Raw genomic sequence first — 13,985 nt, 5'->3', positions numbered from 1 at the left:
ACAGCCCTTCGGAACAACTAAAGCCTCGGGAAGAGAAGGTCGACCTTACTGTGGGCCCTTCCCGTCGGCACCTGTGCCAAAGAGAGAAGGATCCAGCAAAGGAATGTGGCACAGGGAACTGTCAACAGGGCACAAAGGAGCACAACCCTTCTCCCACCGTGAGAGAAACTCCCACCCTGCCGGTCCTGGGCCCTCCCCTAGAGGGAACTGCCAGTGGACCCCAGGCCCCGCCATTGTTGGGACTCACGGGAACTTTCTAAAAATGCAGATGCCCAGGCTCCCCTCTAGACCAGCTAAATCAGAATCTCTGGGGTGGAGGTGAGAAGTCCTTATTTATTACAGCCCTGGATTCAGAGGGTCGTTAGGTTCAGAAACCTGAACCGAGTCTCTGCTCGCCCTTCCCAGACTTGGGGAGGAAGAGGGAGGGATATTTTTCATGCTCTGTTCTTTAAGTGGAAGGATTTTCTATCATTTGTGACAACCGGTCTCTATAAACAGTTCCAATCGGTGGCTTCACCCCGGAATCCAGCTGGTTGCCAGGAAACCAGGCTCCGGGGCCTATCACAATCTCAGAGGGGCACCTGGTCTCCCGGTGGCTCGTGGCCAGGGGTCTGGTGGCCGAGGAAGTGTCAGCGGCTGGTCACAGGTGGCGAGCTGCTTCCCAGACAATCTGCAGGGCCATGGAGGCGCAGGGGAGCTGGGCCAGGGTGTAGGCCAGAGAGCGGGTGGGCGCCCGCAGCTTCCCCAGGTAGGCCACGGTGTGCACCATGCGGCCTAGGAAGACGACCAGGAAGTGCATCCAGGCAACGAAGGGGTCAGGCTCCAAGAAGGAGTAGACGAAGCCCAGGAACAGGAAAGGGTAGATGGTCTCCATGTCATTCCGGTGGGCTCTGGGAAGGCAAGGGGGTGCAGTCAGCCAGGAGTCGGCTTTGAGAATGTCCTGGAAGCTGAGACCCTCCGCCCCGAAAGGCCCCACACCCCTGGGGACCATCTCGGGGGTGCCAGACTCACGTCCATCATGGCCAAGACAAGGAGATACCCCAGAGGCAGGGGCGACGGTGACTCCAAGCTTGTGCCTGTGAGCGGCTCAGAAAGTGAAGCCCTGTTAGCAGACCGGGAGCCACGCAGGGCTGCTGGTTGGTTTTCTTACCGACCCCAGGGCTCGCCAAGACGCAGCCTCTGCCACGGTCTCCCCTATCTTCCCCTCTGGCCTTGGACACCAGGCAGGAAACGTGGGGCTCAGTGGGGTTGAGTGAGAGCTGGGGTGGAGCCTAGGTCTGCCTCCAGCCCCTGCTCTTTTATTTATTTTTTTTAATTTTGGCCACGCCGCATGGCTTGCAGGATCTCAGTTCCCTGACCAGGAATTGAACCCGGGCCACAGTAGTGAAAGCGCCAAATCCTAACCACTAGACCACCAGGAAACTCCCCGGCCCGTGCTCTTTACCACCAAGGCAGGGCTTTTCTGAGGCCGTCCTCCTTCCAAATGCAGGTTCCTGGGCTCTCCCCAGCGGGATGGGCTAAGAACATGCATCTGAAATCCACACCTGGCTCTGTCTTATTCTGCCCCTAAATCTAAGCAAACCCTTCCTCCTCTCAGGGATAATAAGAACGACTTGCACTCACTGGAGCCAGCCAATCGCCGGACAGCAGCGAAGCTCTGTTTTATCCGCGCTATCCTGCTTCTTTCTTTGTTTAAAATAATCAAGTGTGTGAGTATATGTGGTGGTGGTGGGGAGGGGCGGCTGTGTATAACCCTGCCATAAAAAAATGACCAACAAAGAAAACTCATCCACTTTTGCTAAGAGTTGGTTCACATTTTCCATGACTCTTGCTAACGGGCAGCTTCCTCTGTGGAGGGTGGGGAGGTCAAGTCCCATAAATTAGAGACTGAGCAAATGACCAAAGCCAGAGATGGCGTGTTGGAGGCGCAAATAAACAGGAACGCGGTGCCTGGGCCGTGACCTCCCCCAAGGACAGGGCACATGTGTGAGGCATGGGGACGCTTCTAGAACTGAAGCCCCTTCTCCAAGCCTTCCAGCTGGAGTGCATTTCACCAACGCTGCACCAACGGGCCAAGCCCAGCCCAGCCCAGCAGCCCCTGTGTGGGGACCTGCCGCAGAGTCCTCCTCTTCCCTGCCACTTGCAAGGACCTCAGGCAAGGGCCAGGGTATGTGGATGCTAGGAATTGGGCAGGGCAGAGAGGAGGAGCACTTAGCAACCCAGGGCTGCAGGGGTCTCTGTGGCATGACTAGGGTGGGTGTAGTCAGGGAAGGAGACATTGTACTGAAGCCTGAATGATGAGAGGCCATCTGCGCAGGGGAAGAACTCTCCAGGGAGAAGGATGGCCACGTGCAAAGGCCCTGAGGTGGGAATGAGCATTGCGTGTTCGAGGCTCAGAAAAGTGACCCATGTGGCTGGAGTGTGGCACATAAGAGGGAGTGAGACCAGATAAGAGGGGGAGAGGGGCCTCATGAAGCAGGGTAAGGGGTCTGGAATTCAATCTGAGTGTACAAAAGCTCCCGTAAACCCAGCAGGGCCTGGATCTTAGGTCAAACTCAGGACACAGCAGTTGCTGTCTATGTCCCCATAACCTGGAGCCAACATGAGTCTTCCTTCTCCTTTATTCCCAAAGCTTGACCTTGGGACGCAGCCCCAGGGAAAGCAAGTCTACAGCAGGGCAGGTCTCACCAGCTGGGGGAAATACCGCCGGATGTCCATGTGAGAGAAGCAGGCCCTGGCCGGATCTTGGCTACAGGGATGAACAGGGGGAACCTGAGGACTGGGGCCATTTCAATTCCTCAATCGAGCAAGTGTCTTACCTTACTGGGGAAGAGGCAGCAACTGTTGCTCTAAAATCACCCCATGCTATGGAGATAAATCTGTGTGCACCAGCATCCCCTAACATGCTATGAGACAGACACCTTGGAAAACCAATTTTACATTGTCAGTGTGTCCTAGAATGTGGTCTTCCTCCCACAGGTTGACTCATGAGATGGTGCCGGCTGGGAGTATTTTTGTCATGTTGTATATTTCTCGGAAAGTTTCAGAAAAAGGGTAACTAGCGTGTGAAACCCATTCAATGAGACACTTCTCCTTAAAGAATGTATTTACGTTCTAAGAGTGAGTCACTTTTTAGAAAGCTGTTAAGAGGATCGTTGGCCAGACCCCAAAGCACAGGTGAGGGAAAGTAGTAGGGGGACACCAGGCAGAGAAGAAGAGTAAAGATGGGAGGGGCAGCCCTACCTCCTGCCTCCAGCAACTGGGACTAGAGGATTCAGAGGTCACCTTTGAGGGAGGAGAGGTGGCTGGGAGCTGAGAAAGCCCCTCAGCCCCTGGGGTGCCCAGTCCCCACCCCCAGTACATTGAAAACTGCAGTGGGGCCCCCACGAAGCCACAAGTGGTGCCAAGGACAGGCATGATGCCAAGAAAACTCATTCCTCTCCTCCCCTCCATCCCTACCCCAGGATCCGAATCGAGAGACATGGAGGGAGTCACGTACCAGAGAGATGCTTGGGCAAAATGTGTCATTCCACTAATAAGCAGTTTTTTAAGGTAAAAGGCACTCAGAGCAAATTCCCGCTAGACTGGACTTGCATGGCTTCCTGCAGCATTAGGCCTGCCTCTCCCGTCAACAGACACTGCAGCACCGGCTGCATTTTACTGCATCAGGTGACAGGACTGCGGAGAGAGCCCTACAGTTCCCCCCAGGCCTCCTGGGCAGGGACAGCTGCTGGCAGCCCCACTAGCTCTCTCCTCTCCCCTCCCCAGGCTCTCCATCTGCACAGGTGATTTCCTTGAATTCAGGTTTGATATGAGATGAAGCCTGCTTAGTTTTAAAGGCAGGTTATAAAATAGAGTTAAACCGCGTTCTTTTTTTTTTTTTCCGGTACGTGGGCCTCTCACTGTTGTGGCCTCTCCCGTTGCGGAGCACAGGCTCCGGACGCGCAGGCTCAGCGGCCATGGATCACGGGCCCAGCCACTCCGCGGCATGTGGGATCCCCCTGGACCGGGGCACGAACCTGTGTCCCCTGCATCGGCAGGCGGACTCTCAACCACTGCGCCACCAGGGAAGCCCAAACCGCATTCTTGAAAGGAGAGGAGAGCCCATATCAGATGGCCTGGGCTCAATGGCAGCTTAGCCATCAGGAGCGATGTGGCCTTGGCAAACCTGCTTCTTCCTCTATAGATGCTAGTGCCGCCCTTGGAAGCCTATATTGGGAGGCAGAGTGGGTTGGTTCCTATAAAGTGCTTAGAACACTGCCTGGCACGGGTTAGGTTTGCCCCAATTTAGCTGCCATCTTCTTTGTCATCGTCACCATCACCACCAGCCCTGTCCTGGACATGACTGTTAAAGCTAATTTCAGCTCTTGGTTTTGCCAGACTCCCAGCGCCCTCAGATGCCCAGGCCAAATTAATGAACATTTTATGGTGCGAGGCTGCTAGCCTCGCACCTCCCCAAGGGTGCTCGTTAGACCCCTGGCCTCGGGCAAGTCTCTGTCTCTGGACCTCTGTTCACCATCCACAAAATAATGTGTTTGGATGGGGTCTTAAAAGACTTCTAGGGCTGAGATTTTGTGACCCAATCTCCTGACAAACCAGTTCACTGAGATTAAGTCTCCACACCACATTCCAAATAATCAGAAATATCCCAAAGTTTGGGTCAAGTGTTTGTCTTCCTTCCTCGGGACCACTCAGAGACACACACCCCCACCAGCCCCACTGAAGTTGTATTCACATAAACTCAGAATCTGGCCCAAACATACCTTGCCGGGAGACTTCGTTAGGTATCACTAAAAGGATGTGGCTGGGTTTCATCATTTTCCTTGAAACCTGGTTCCTGACCTCTCCCAGAGCTGGGCTCACATTTGGGTTCCAGCCTGTGCTAATCTGCAAGGCAGATCTGTGCTCCAAGAACTGAGACCAAAGTGCTTTCCTGTTTGTGCAGAAGGCGGCCCTGGTTGCACTAAAACCTCTGGTCTAATATTTAACTCACTTCTGCTTCCAGGGCATCTCCTGTCAGGTTCCAGCCAGTTCTCCGGTAGCGGATGGCAGGATGTGTGATTCTCTGCACCCTCGAGGTTCCATGATGTTATGCAAAGTCAACAGGAGCCCTGGGGCCCCAGGAACCCCCAGGTCTGCCATAGTAAGCCCCAGTAATTAACAGTACATGGCAGGTCACCAACAACACTCACCGAATGAATATAAGACATTATTAGCTAAGAGGTGCTCAAACGGTGCTGAATTGCGGGGCTTCCCTGGTGGCGCAGTGGTTGAGAGTCCGCCTGCCGATGCAGGGGACACGGGCTTGTGCCCTGGTCCGGGAGGATCCCACATGCCGCAGAGCGGCTGGGTCCGTGATCCATGGCTGCTGAGCCTGCACGTCCGGAGCCTGTGCTCCGCAACAGGAGAGGCCACAACAGTGAGAGGCCCGCGTACCGCAAAAATAAATAAATAAATAAATAATTTTTTTAAAAAAAGTGCCGAATTGGGCACTGTTTACGATAGTCAGGTCATGGAAGCAACCTAAATGCCCATCAACAGACGAATGGATAAAGAAGATGTGGTACATATATACAATGGAATATTACTCAGTCATAAAAAGGAATGAAATTGGGTCATTTGTAGAGACATGGATGGATCTAGAGACTGTCCTACAGAGTGAAGTAAGTCAGAAAGAGAAAAACAAATGTCGTATATTAACGCATATATGTGGAACCTAGAAAAATGGTACAGATGAACCGGTTGGCAGGGCAGAAATAGAGACACAGATGTAGAGAACAAACATGTGGACACCAAGGGGGGAAAGCGGCGTGGGTGGGTGGTGGTGGTGGATGAATTGGGAGATTGAGATTGACATGTATACACTAATATGTATAAAATGGATAACTAATAAGAACCTGCTGTATAAAAAATAAATAAAATAAAATTCAGGGACTTCCCTGGTGGCACAGTGGTTAAGAATCTGCCTGCCAATGCAGGGGACACGGGTTCAAGCCCTGGTCCGGGAAGATCCCACATGCTGCGGAGCAGCTAAGCCCATGCGCCACAACTACTGAGCCCGTGTGCCTACAGCCCATGCTCCACAACAAGAGAAGCCACCCCAATGAGAAGCCCATGCACTGCATCGAAGAGTAGCCCCCGCTCGCTGCAACTAGAGAAAGCCCGCACGCAGCAATGAAGACCCAACACAGCCATAAATAAATAAATAGATAGATAGATAGATAGAATCCGCCTGCCAATGCAGGGGACACAGGTTCGAGCCCTGGTCCAGGAAGATCCCACCTGCCATGGAGCAGCTAAGTCCATGCACCACAACTACTGAGCCCGTGCACCTAGAGCCCGTGCTCCACAACAAGAGAAGCCACTGCAATGAGAAGCCCGTGCACCACAACGAAGAGTAGCCCCCACTCACCGCAACTAGAGAAAGCCCACACGCAGCAACGAGGACCCAACACAGCCAAAAATAATTAATTAATTAATTAATTAATTAATTAAAAAAATAAAAGTGTTGAATTGGGGAATTCCCTGGTGGTCCAGTGGTTAAGACTGGGGTGTTTTCATTGCCGGGGGGGCCCGGGTTTGATCCCTGGTTGGGGAACTAAGATCCCACAAGCTATGTGGTACAGCCAAAAAAAAAAAGTGCTGAAAATTGAATTTCAGTTATTTCAGTATCAGCACTGTAGATGACATGTCCTTTTGTTCAGAAATGAGAATTGTATTGGGTGGGTGGAGACATCATGGCACCACACAGGTGTGTGGTCTCTCCCTGGTATGGTTGCAGCCAATAAAAACGAAGCGTTCATGACCCTATGTAACCACCCCTGTGCCACAAGTGACACAAGTTTTGCTACACAGACCTCTCACCCCTTGGGAGAAGCCGAACACTCCTCTGGGTGGCTGCTCTGAGCTGGCTTGGCAACCGGCTGCCCTGCTACTCATCACATCCTTCTCCACTGGCCAGGAGAGTCATGCCAACCAGGTTGCATGAGGGTGAGGCTTTTGTTCACCAAAGTACAACGAGTGCTTAGCACAGTAGCTAGCACATAGTCAGTGCTCGTTGAACGTTGAATGAACGGATAGATGGATGGATGGATGGACCTCGTAAGAAGGACTATATACCGTAGTTACATTAGAAAGGATGAAAGAGCAATGAATTTCACTTTCTACATTACACATTTCTGTAATTTTTAAAAACCACAAGTACGTGTTATGTTCAATGGCCAAGAAAAATAAAAGAATCTCTATTATTTATACTACTTGGTCCCACCCATTTCTGCCGGTGATTCATGGGAATGTGACAAGAACTAGGTGAGGGCTTGTGTCTTTCTCACTCCTATCCAGCTACCCATCCTCCCCAGACCCATCCCACGCCTGCTGACAACCCCCATCCCCTGGGAGCGCTTCCTCCTGGTTCTCCAGCCCATCAGTATAAAACAGCAGAGAGGGGGCTTCCCTGGTGGCACAGTGGTTGGGAGTCCGCCTGCTAGTGCAGGGGACATGGGTTCGTGCCCCGGTCCGGGAAGATCCCACATGCCGCAGAGCAGCTGGGTCCGTACCGCAAAAAAATAAATAAATAAATAAAACAGCAGAGAGGAAACTGCCAAAATACCCACCACTGAGACTGGCTACGTGAAATTAACATTTAGTCTCTGATGGAATTTTACACAGCCTTTATTTATTTATTTATTTATGGCCCCACATGTGGCTTGTGGATCTCAGTTCCCTGATCAGGGATTGCACCTGGGCCATGTCAGTGAAAGCGCCAAGTCCCAACCACTGCACCGCCAGGGAACTCCCTCTGCGTCCCTTTTTAAGAATCACTTTTTGAGTAGTCATTACTGACATGGAAAGTGCTTATGAAATAATGAACTGAAAAAAAATCAGAACGCCCAGTTGGGTGTACAATGCACACCTAGTATTACGAAAAATATTTAGACAGACGACAAAGAGGAGATATATGAACATGTTAACGGTGACTAGAATTGTGAGTGGTTTTCCCCTTTTTGCTCTATGTATTTTCAATATTAACCAAATTGCTTGCAATGGATAGTTCTGAGTTTTATAATAAGAAAAATTGCTTTTGATTGACTGGGGGATGCTAAGCATATGAAAAAATGTTCAACTTCACTCAGAAATGCAAAGTAGGGAATTCCCTGCCAGTCCAGTGGTTTGGACTCCGTGCTCGCACTGCTGAGGGCCTGAGTTCAATCTCTGGTCAGGGAACTAAAATCCCATAAGCTGCACAGCACAGCCAAAAAAAAAAAAAAAAAAAAAGAAATGCAAAGTAAAACTGAAATGTGATGTACATTTTCACCCATCATGTTGGCAAGAGTCCACCCAAAAGTGGATACAGAGTTAGCAGGGTCGGAGACACATCTCACACACCAGTTGTGGGACTAGATTTGTGTACCATTTGACAGTATTTCTTACCATTTTATTGCAACCTGCCGTTTTGCTCACACTGACGCACAAAGGAAAGTGAAAGAAGTTTTGATGCACTCTGTTCATAACACAGAAAGACTTAGAACAGCCTAAATGCCATTGGAGGGTAAGTGGTTGGATCAGCCACAGACCATCTATTTAATAGAGAAATGGTGTAAATACTACAGTGCCAATGTAATGAACGAGGCCCCTCTATGGGCTGATATAAAACAATTTCTGTTATGTGAAAAAAGGACAGTATAAATCAGTGGGTAAAGAGTGATCCTTTGGGGGTAAAAAGGAAAAAGCATAGCGTGTGTGTTGTAAATGCAGGAAAAGTGTCTCGGAGAAGATGCATAAGACATTGGTAACAGCACTGGCCTCTGGTGAGCAGATCTGGGCAGGACCTGCAGGTCAGAGGTGGGAGAGAGACTGAAATTGCACTGAATAGCCTTTTCTAACTTTGTCATCCTGAGCCACAAGTACATATTACTTTTCCACGAGTAACTAGAAATTAAATCAATGAATAAATGAAAACAGTCTAAGAGGATCTGGAAAGCAGAAGACCTAGGCCCCCTGGGCATCCTCCAACGCCCCCGTGTTCAGAAGAGGGCCCGAAAGGACAGGCTGTGACCAGGCCGAGGGCCAGTGGTACTTGCCTGAGACAACGTTCCACATCCGGGTCGCTCCGGCAATACTGGAGGCCTCCGTGTCTCTGAGCATCCTCAGGGTTGGCAAAAGCCTGGATGGAATACATCAGCTGAGAATTACTGTTCATGAGATGGACGGCCCAGTTGACTAGTCTGCGGCGATGCAGGCACATACGTGTCCATTCACCAGCATCCGTGAACTCTTACTGTGTGCGAAGTGCTGGGCACTCACCGTGAACAAGGCTGCTATGGATTAAATGTTTCTGTCCCTGCAAATTTCCTATGTTGAAGCCTAACCCTCAGTGTGATGCTTTGAAGGAGGCAGTTAGGTCATAAGGGTGGAGCTCTCTTGAATGAGATTAGCACTCTTATAAGAAGACCCCAGAGAGCTGCCTCGCCCCTTTGCCATGTGAGGACCCAGCAAGGACATAGCCATCTATGGACCAGAAAGTAGGCCCTCATCAGACACCACCTCTGCCGGTTCCTTGACCTTGGACTTCCCAGCTTCCAGAACTGTGAGAAATAAATTTTTGTTGCTGATAAGCCACCCAGTCTCTGGCATTTTGTTGTATAGCAGCCTGAAAAGACTAAGAAAAAGGCCCTCCTATCTCTGCTCTTGTGAAGCTCACAGTGTAATGAGGGAATTGCCAATGAACCAGGGAAGACCAGGCGGTGAGTGTTAAGAAACAGAAGACTGGGTTTGCTTTGAGAAAGTTCACAGGAGACCCAACCAAGGCTGGGGATCAGAGAAGGCTTCGCTGAGGCAGTGACAGTAAAGCTGAGGCTTGAAGGATGCATCAACATTAACCAGAAGAAGGGAGGGTTATAACAATAGCATACGGAACAGCATGTGCAAAGGCCCTGGGGTCAGAAGAAGAGCATGTATGAAGAATGAAAAACCAGCATGGCTGGAGCATAGACAGCAAGGGACAGAGTTCCAAGATAAAGTTGCAGGGGTCAGCAGGGGTCCTGGAGGCAGGACCCTAAGAATTTCAACTTTGAACTAAGAGCAATAAGAGGGTCTTGACAGGTCCCGGTGAGAAACTCAGCTCCACACCGACTAACTGCAGGTTTCTGAACTTCCCTGGGTCTCAGCTTCCTCATCTGTGAATTCCAGATCAAATGAGGTTCATCTACCACACGAAGAGCAAAGGAGAGAAGTGGAGACGCCCCAGCACAGCGCCAGGAGGGCGCTCCCTCGGTGAATTGTCAGTGCAAAACAGGGACTTGAGGTCACACTCAGGTCATTGGAGGTCACACCCAACACTCTTGCTGCCCTGTTCCCTGCGGGCAGCCAGCCAGCCAGCCCCACCAACCCCACAGCAAACCTGAATCTCTGTAGCACGTTTTCTAAATTGCAGATCCTGCTGTTTCTGATTCATGAGCCCTTGAGATATCTGTCCCCAAGTGCTGGGGGTTTTTTTGTCCTGCTTGGTGGGTCTGCCCCTGCTCCAGCCCAGAGGTGAATGCAGCGCCTGTCACGATCAAGAATCCCCAACGCCCAGAATTCTTCTCTGCTGGCCCTTAAGTCATGGAATCACCAATTCTGATCGCCCTGCAGAGTCCGTGGGCCTGTGACACCTTTCACAGGGTCTCGGCATTCAGTGGGCAGCTGTCTTGGGTGTCCACAGTCCATGGGCTTGCTCACCCCTGAAGACAGCATGAATACAAGTTGGCCTGGCCAGGAGCCAGCAGCAGTGCAGATGGGATAAAGCCCCAGCGTCAGAAGCATAAGCCCTGCCTCTAGCCGGGGCCAGGGCCGGGACTCAGGATGCACTCCCACCAAGAGATCTATGGCCTGTCATGTCAATTCCAATTGTTAATAAGTAATGAAGACTAACACTGGTGGGGCATTTGCTCCGTGCCAGGCGCTGTATTCTCCTGGCACTGCTGTGACCATCCTCAGTTTACAAACAAGGAAATCAAGCTCTCAGACTTGCCCATGGTCCCGAGGCTAATGGGTGGAGGAGCCAGAGCCCGCATCCGTCACCTCCCCAGGCATCCGTCACCTCCCCACGGTGTGGCTCCCCCAGCTCCTCCCAGACTGAATGAATGAGAGGGAAATTTCTAGTGTAGGGAGAACCTGAGACAGCCCAAGGGGAGGTTTCCTTCTGCCACTCCCTACTGACCCGGCAGACAGGCACCCCAACAGGTTTGCCTCTTCCTTCCCTAATTGCCATTAAAAGAAAAGCTCTGGGCCCTGCACGGCCCTGGTGAGAACCCCATCCCCACCATGGCAGGGTGTGGGCTTCAGAGCTGGGCACCTGGGCTCAAATCCTCTTGTGTGGCCTTCACAAGAGATGTCTCCTCTTTGAGTTCAGGTTCCTCAAGTGGATGACAAGCTGAATACGGCCCCACCCCGCGGTGGTGGGGAGGTGGTGGGGATTAAACGCTCCATAGAAGGATTCAATGGGTGACCGCAGCTGTCCCCGCTGGGTGCCTGTATCTTGCATCCCAGGATGCGCCAGGGCAGGGAGAAGTCAGCTTGATCCGTGTGCCTCTGCTTTGGGAGTTCTTTCACCTGGGGAGCTGCCCTGCCTTCAGTCCTGCCCGTACCTGCTGAGCCCTGCTGGTGAGCAACTTTCCTCTCCCCAGTGTCCACCCCCCGCATGGCACGACGTGGGAGCCGGCCTTGGCCTTGCCTTGGAACTGGACAAAGGGGCACGGTCGGAAACAACTCTTTTCTGAAATACCTGGGGGGGATAATCAGCGGTACCCCTGGGCTTCTCTATGTCTAACAGGACGGCTGCTGCCGCTTTCCTGGCTCTGGCTGCCCCGCGGGCTAGCGGCCGCCCAGGAACAGGTCCACCCGCCCCCCTGCTCCCCCCTCCCCCCGCCCGCCCCCACCGGCTCAGATCTTGGCGTCTTTATTGCTGTTTTGGCTCCAGGACTCGGACTGGCGGATCGGTGGGGGAAATTCCTCCCCGAGCACTTCAGCGAAGCCTGGCTGAGACCTGGCCTCTGGAGGGAGGCTGCGGTGGGTTTGGGAGCGACCTTGCCGGGCGAGCTGGGAATTTCCACTTAGAGGCTTCTCTGGGCTCCTGTTCTGCCGGTTCCCACCCCACCCAAACGTCAGATCTCCGGTGCGGGAAGCCGCCAGGTCGGACGGAGGCTGAAAGCTGCCTCACTCCACCCTCTGGGACCTGCTTCTCTCGGAGCCGCCGGCAGAGCTCAGTGGGACTCGTGGAGTCTTGCTGTGCCGAGAAAACTCACCTGGTGGCACAGCAAATGGTAAATGCTCTTAAAACAGAGGAAAAGGAGGTGCGGGCCCCGCTGAAACCAAGGGCCGCAGAGAAGCCATCCCAAAGGGCTGGGAGAGGCACCTGGTCCCGAGCCCGCTCGCTCAAACTCTGGCCCCGAAAACATCTGGGCCAAGGGTCCCGTCCCCAACCTTCCCGGCGGCGGGAGAAGGGAGCGCACGCAGGGCTGGGGTCCCCGAGGGCGGCGCGTACCTTCTTCCGAAGCCTCACTTGGCCCGTGATGATGGCCACCACGTACATCTTGATGACGAGCAGCGTGCTGCACAGCAGGAAGGCCGGGAGCACCCGGCCGCTCATCAGCTCCAGGCCGGGGGGAGGCATCTCGGCGGTGGCAGCAGCGGCGGCAGCTCCGGGAAAGACAGCGAGCGGCTGCGAGCTCGGGCGCGTGGCTCCGTCTCCGAGAGGAGGGAGGGGCGCGGAGAGCACACGGGAGGCTTGTCTGCACTCGGCACCCGCCCACCTCCCAGCAGCCGCAACTTCTGCCCCCAGATGCTGGGAGAAGCAGAGAGCCGGGGTGGGGGGGTCCCGATCGGGCCCCGGGCCCCGCCCCACCCCTCCCTGGCAAATCCTTAAACACTTTCTAATCAGTTTCCTCAATCTGTCAAGTCGGGGGTGTATGGCAGTGCCTGTCTTCAGGGCGTGCAACAAAGCCAGGAGCCTGGCAGGACTTCCACGGGTGGCAGAGTCACTGATCTGTGACCACTGCCCTGAGGGTCAGGGTGTGAGAACCAAGCTACCTGTCCCCACATTCAGCCTGGACACTTGAGCCACAGCCAGACCTACATTGATGTGACTTTGCTGAATAGTGCTCCCCCCGCCACACCCCCAAAGATGTCTACATCCCAATCTCCAGAGCCTGTGAATATGTTACAGAACATGGCAAAGGGCCTTTGCAAGGACTTAGTAAATGTCTTAAAATGGAGAGATTATCCTGGATTCTCTGTGAATGCAGTTAAATCAGAAGGGTCCTCCTAAGACAGAGGCGGTAGAATTAGGGGGAGAAAAGATGTGGAGACAGCAGAGGTCAGAGAGGAGAGAAGATGCTACACTGCTAGCCTTGAAGGTGAAAGGAAGGTGCACCAGAAAACGCAGGTGGCCTCTAGGAGCTGGACAACGCAAGGAGACAAATTCTCCCCCGGAACCAGCCTTGTGGATACCCCCACTTTAGCCCACCGAAATTGATTTTGGACTTCTGGCCTCCAGAACTGTGAGTGAGATAGCAGGTGTGTGTTGTTTTATGCCACTAAATTTGTGTTCATTTGTTACAGCAACTGTAGGAAACTAGCACAGTGATCTACTGTCTTTTTTAGTATCACTTTATTTTCCAGGAGACTCCCAGGCAAATGGTTTCATTGTTCATTACAGGAACTTCCCAGAAGAGCCAGCTCTTCGATAGAAAGCATCAACAGCTTGTGATCCCTTTGAATCCCTTGCTTCAAAATCCTCACCCTGTTGTGTCCTCTCCTCCCCTTGGCCCCCTTCCCCAGGTTTGGGGTGGGACCTCGGTAGAGGCAGGGATCTTATCCCTTTAGTTTTGCCAGCATGGCTTGCTCCTGCTTGCAGGGGCACCCTGAGGAAGTGGGGAAGAGGGAAAAATCAGTTTCCGGTGCCCACTCCAAACTTGGACCTGCCCAGAGGGACAGCAGTGTCAGTC

General features: G+C 52.7%; 1 protein-coding gene across 1 annotated transcript; it reads right to left on the bottom strand.

Annotated features, from left to right (window-relative positions):
• Positions 1-313: 313 nt before the first annotated feature.
• Positions 314-12,817, bottom strand: PTGES (prostaglandin E synthase). Its single transcript, XM_081236375.1, has 3 exons — positions 12,524-12,817; positions 9,081-9,163; positions 314-890 (listed from the first exon to the last, which is right to left on the bottom strand). The coding sequence occupies exons 1-3, from the start codon at positions 12,650-12,652 to the stop codon at positions 641-643; spliced, it is 462 nt and encodes a 153-aa protein (XP_081092501.1). The 5' UTR covers positions 12,653-12,817; the 3' UTR covers positions 314-640.
• Positions 12,818-13,985: the final 1,168 nt, after the last annotated feature.

This window comes from Mesoplodon bidens, assembly GCF_964165515.1.
Source record: "Mesoplodon bidens genome assembly, chromosome: 6".
Lineage (NCBI taxonomy): Eukaryota > Metazoa > Chordata > Mammalia > Artiodactyla > Ziphiidae > Mesoplodon > Mesoplodon bidens.
The sequence above is the reverse complement of the archived record's forward strand: the minus strand, read 5'-3'. Positions and strand labels throughout refer to the sequence as shown.

What these genes read in the sequence shown, in the direction of transcription:
- PTGES (XM_081236375.1), bottom strand. Translation starts at nt 12,652, where the DNA reads ATGCCTCCCCCCGGCCTGGAGCTGATGAGCGGCCGGGTGCTCCCGGCC. An exon ending in AAGTGAGGCTTCGGAAGAAG is followed by an intron (nt 9,164 to 12,523) that starts GTACGCGCCGCC and finishes TATTCCATCCAG; the next exon opens with GCTTTTGCCAACCCTGAGGA. An exon ending in GATGTGGAACGTTGTCTCAG is followed by an intron (nt 891 to 9,080) that starts GCAAGTACCACT and finishes TTGCCTTCCCAG; the next exon opens with AGCCCACCGGAATGACATGG.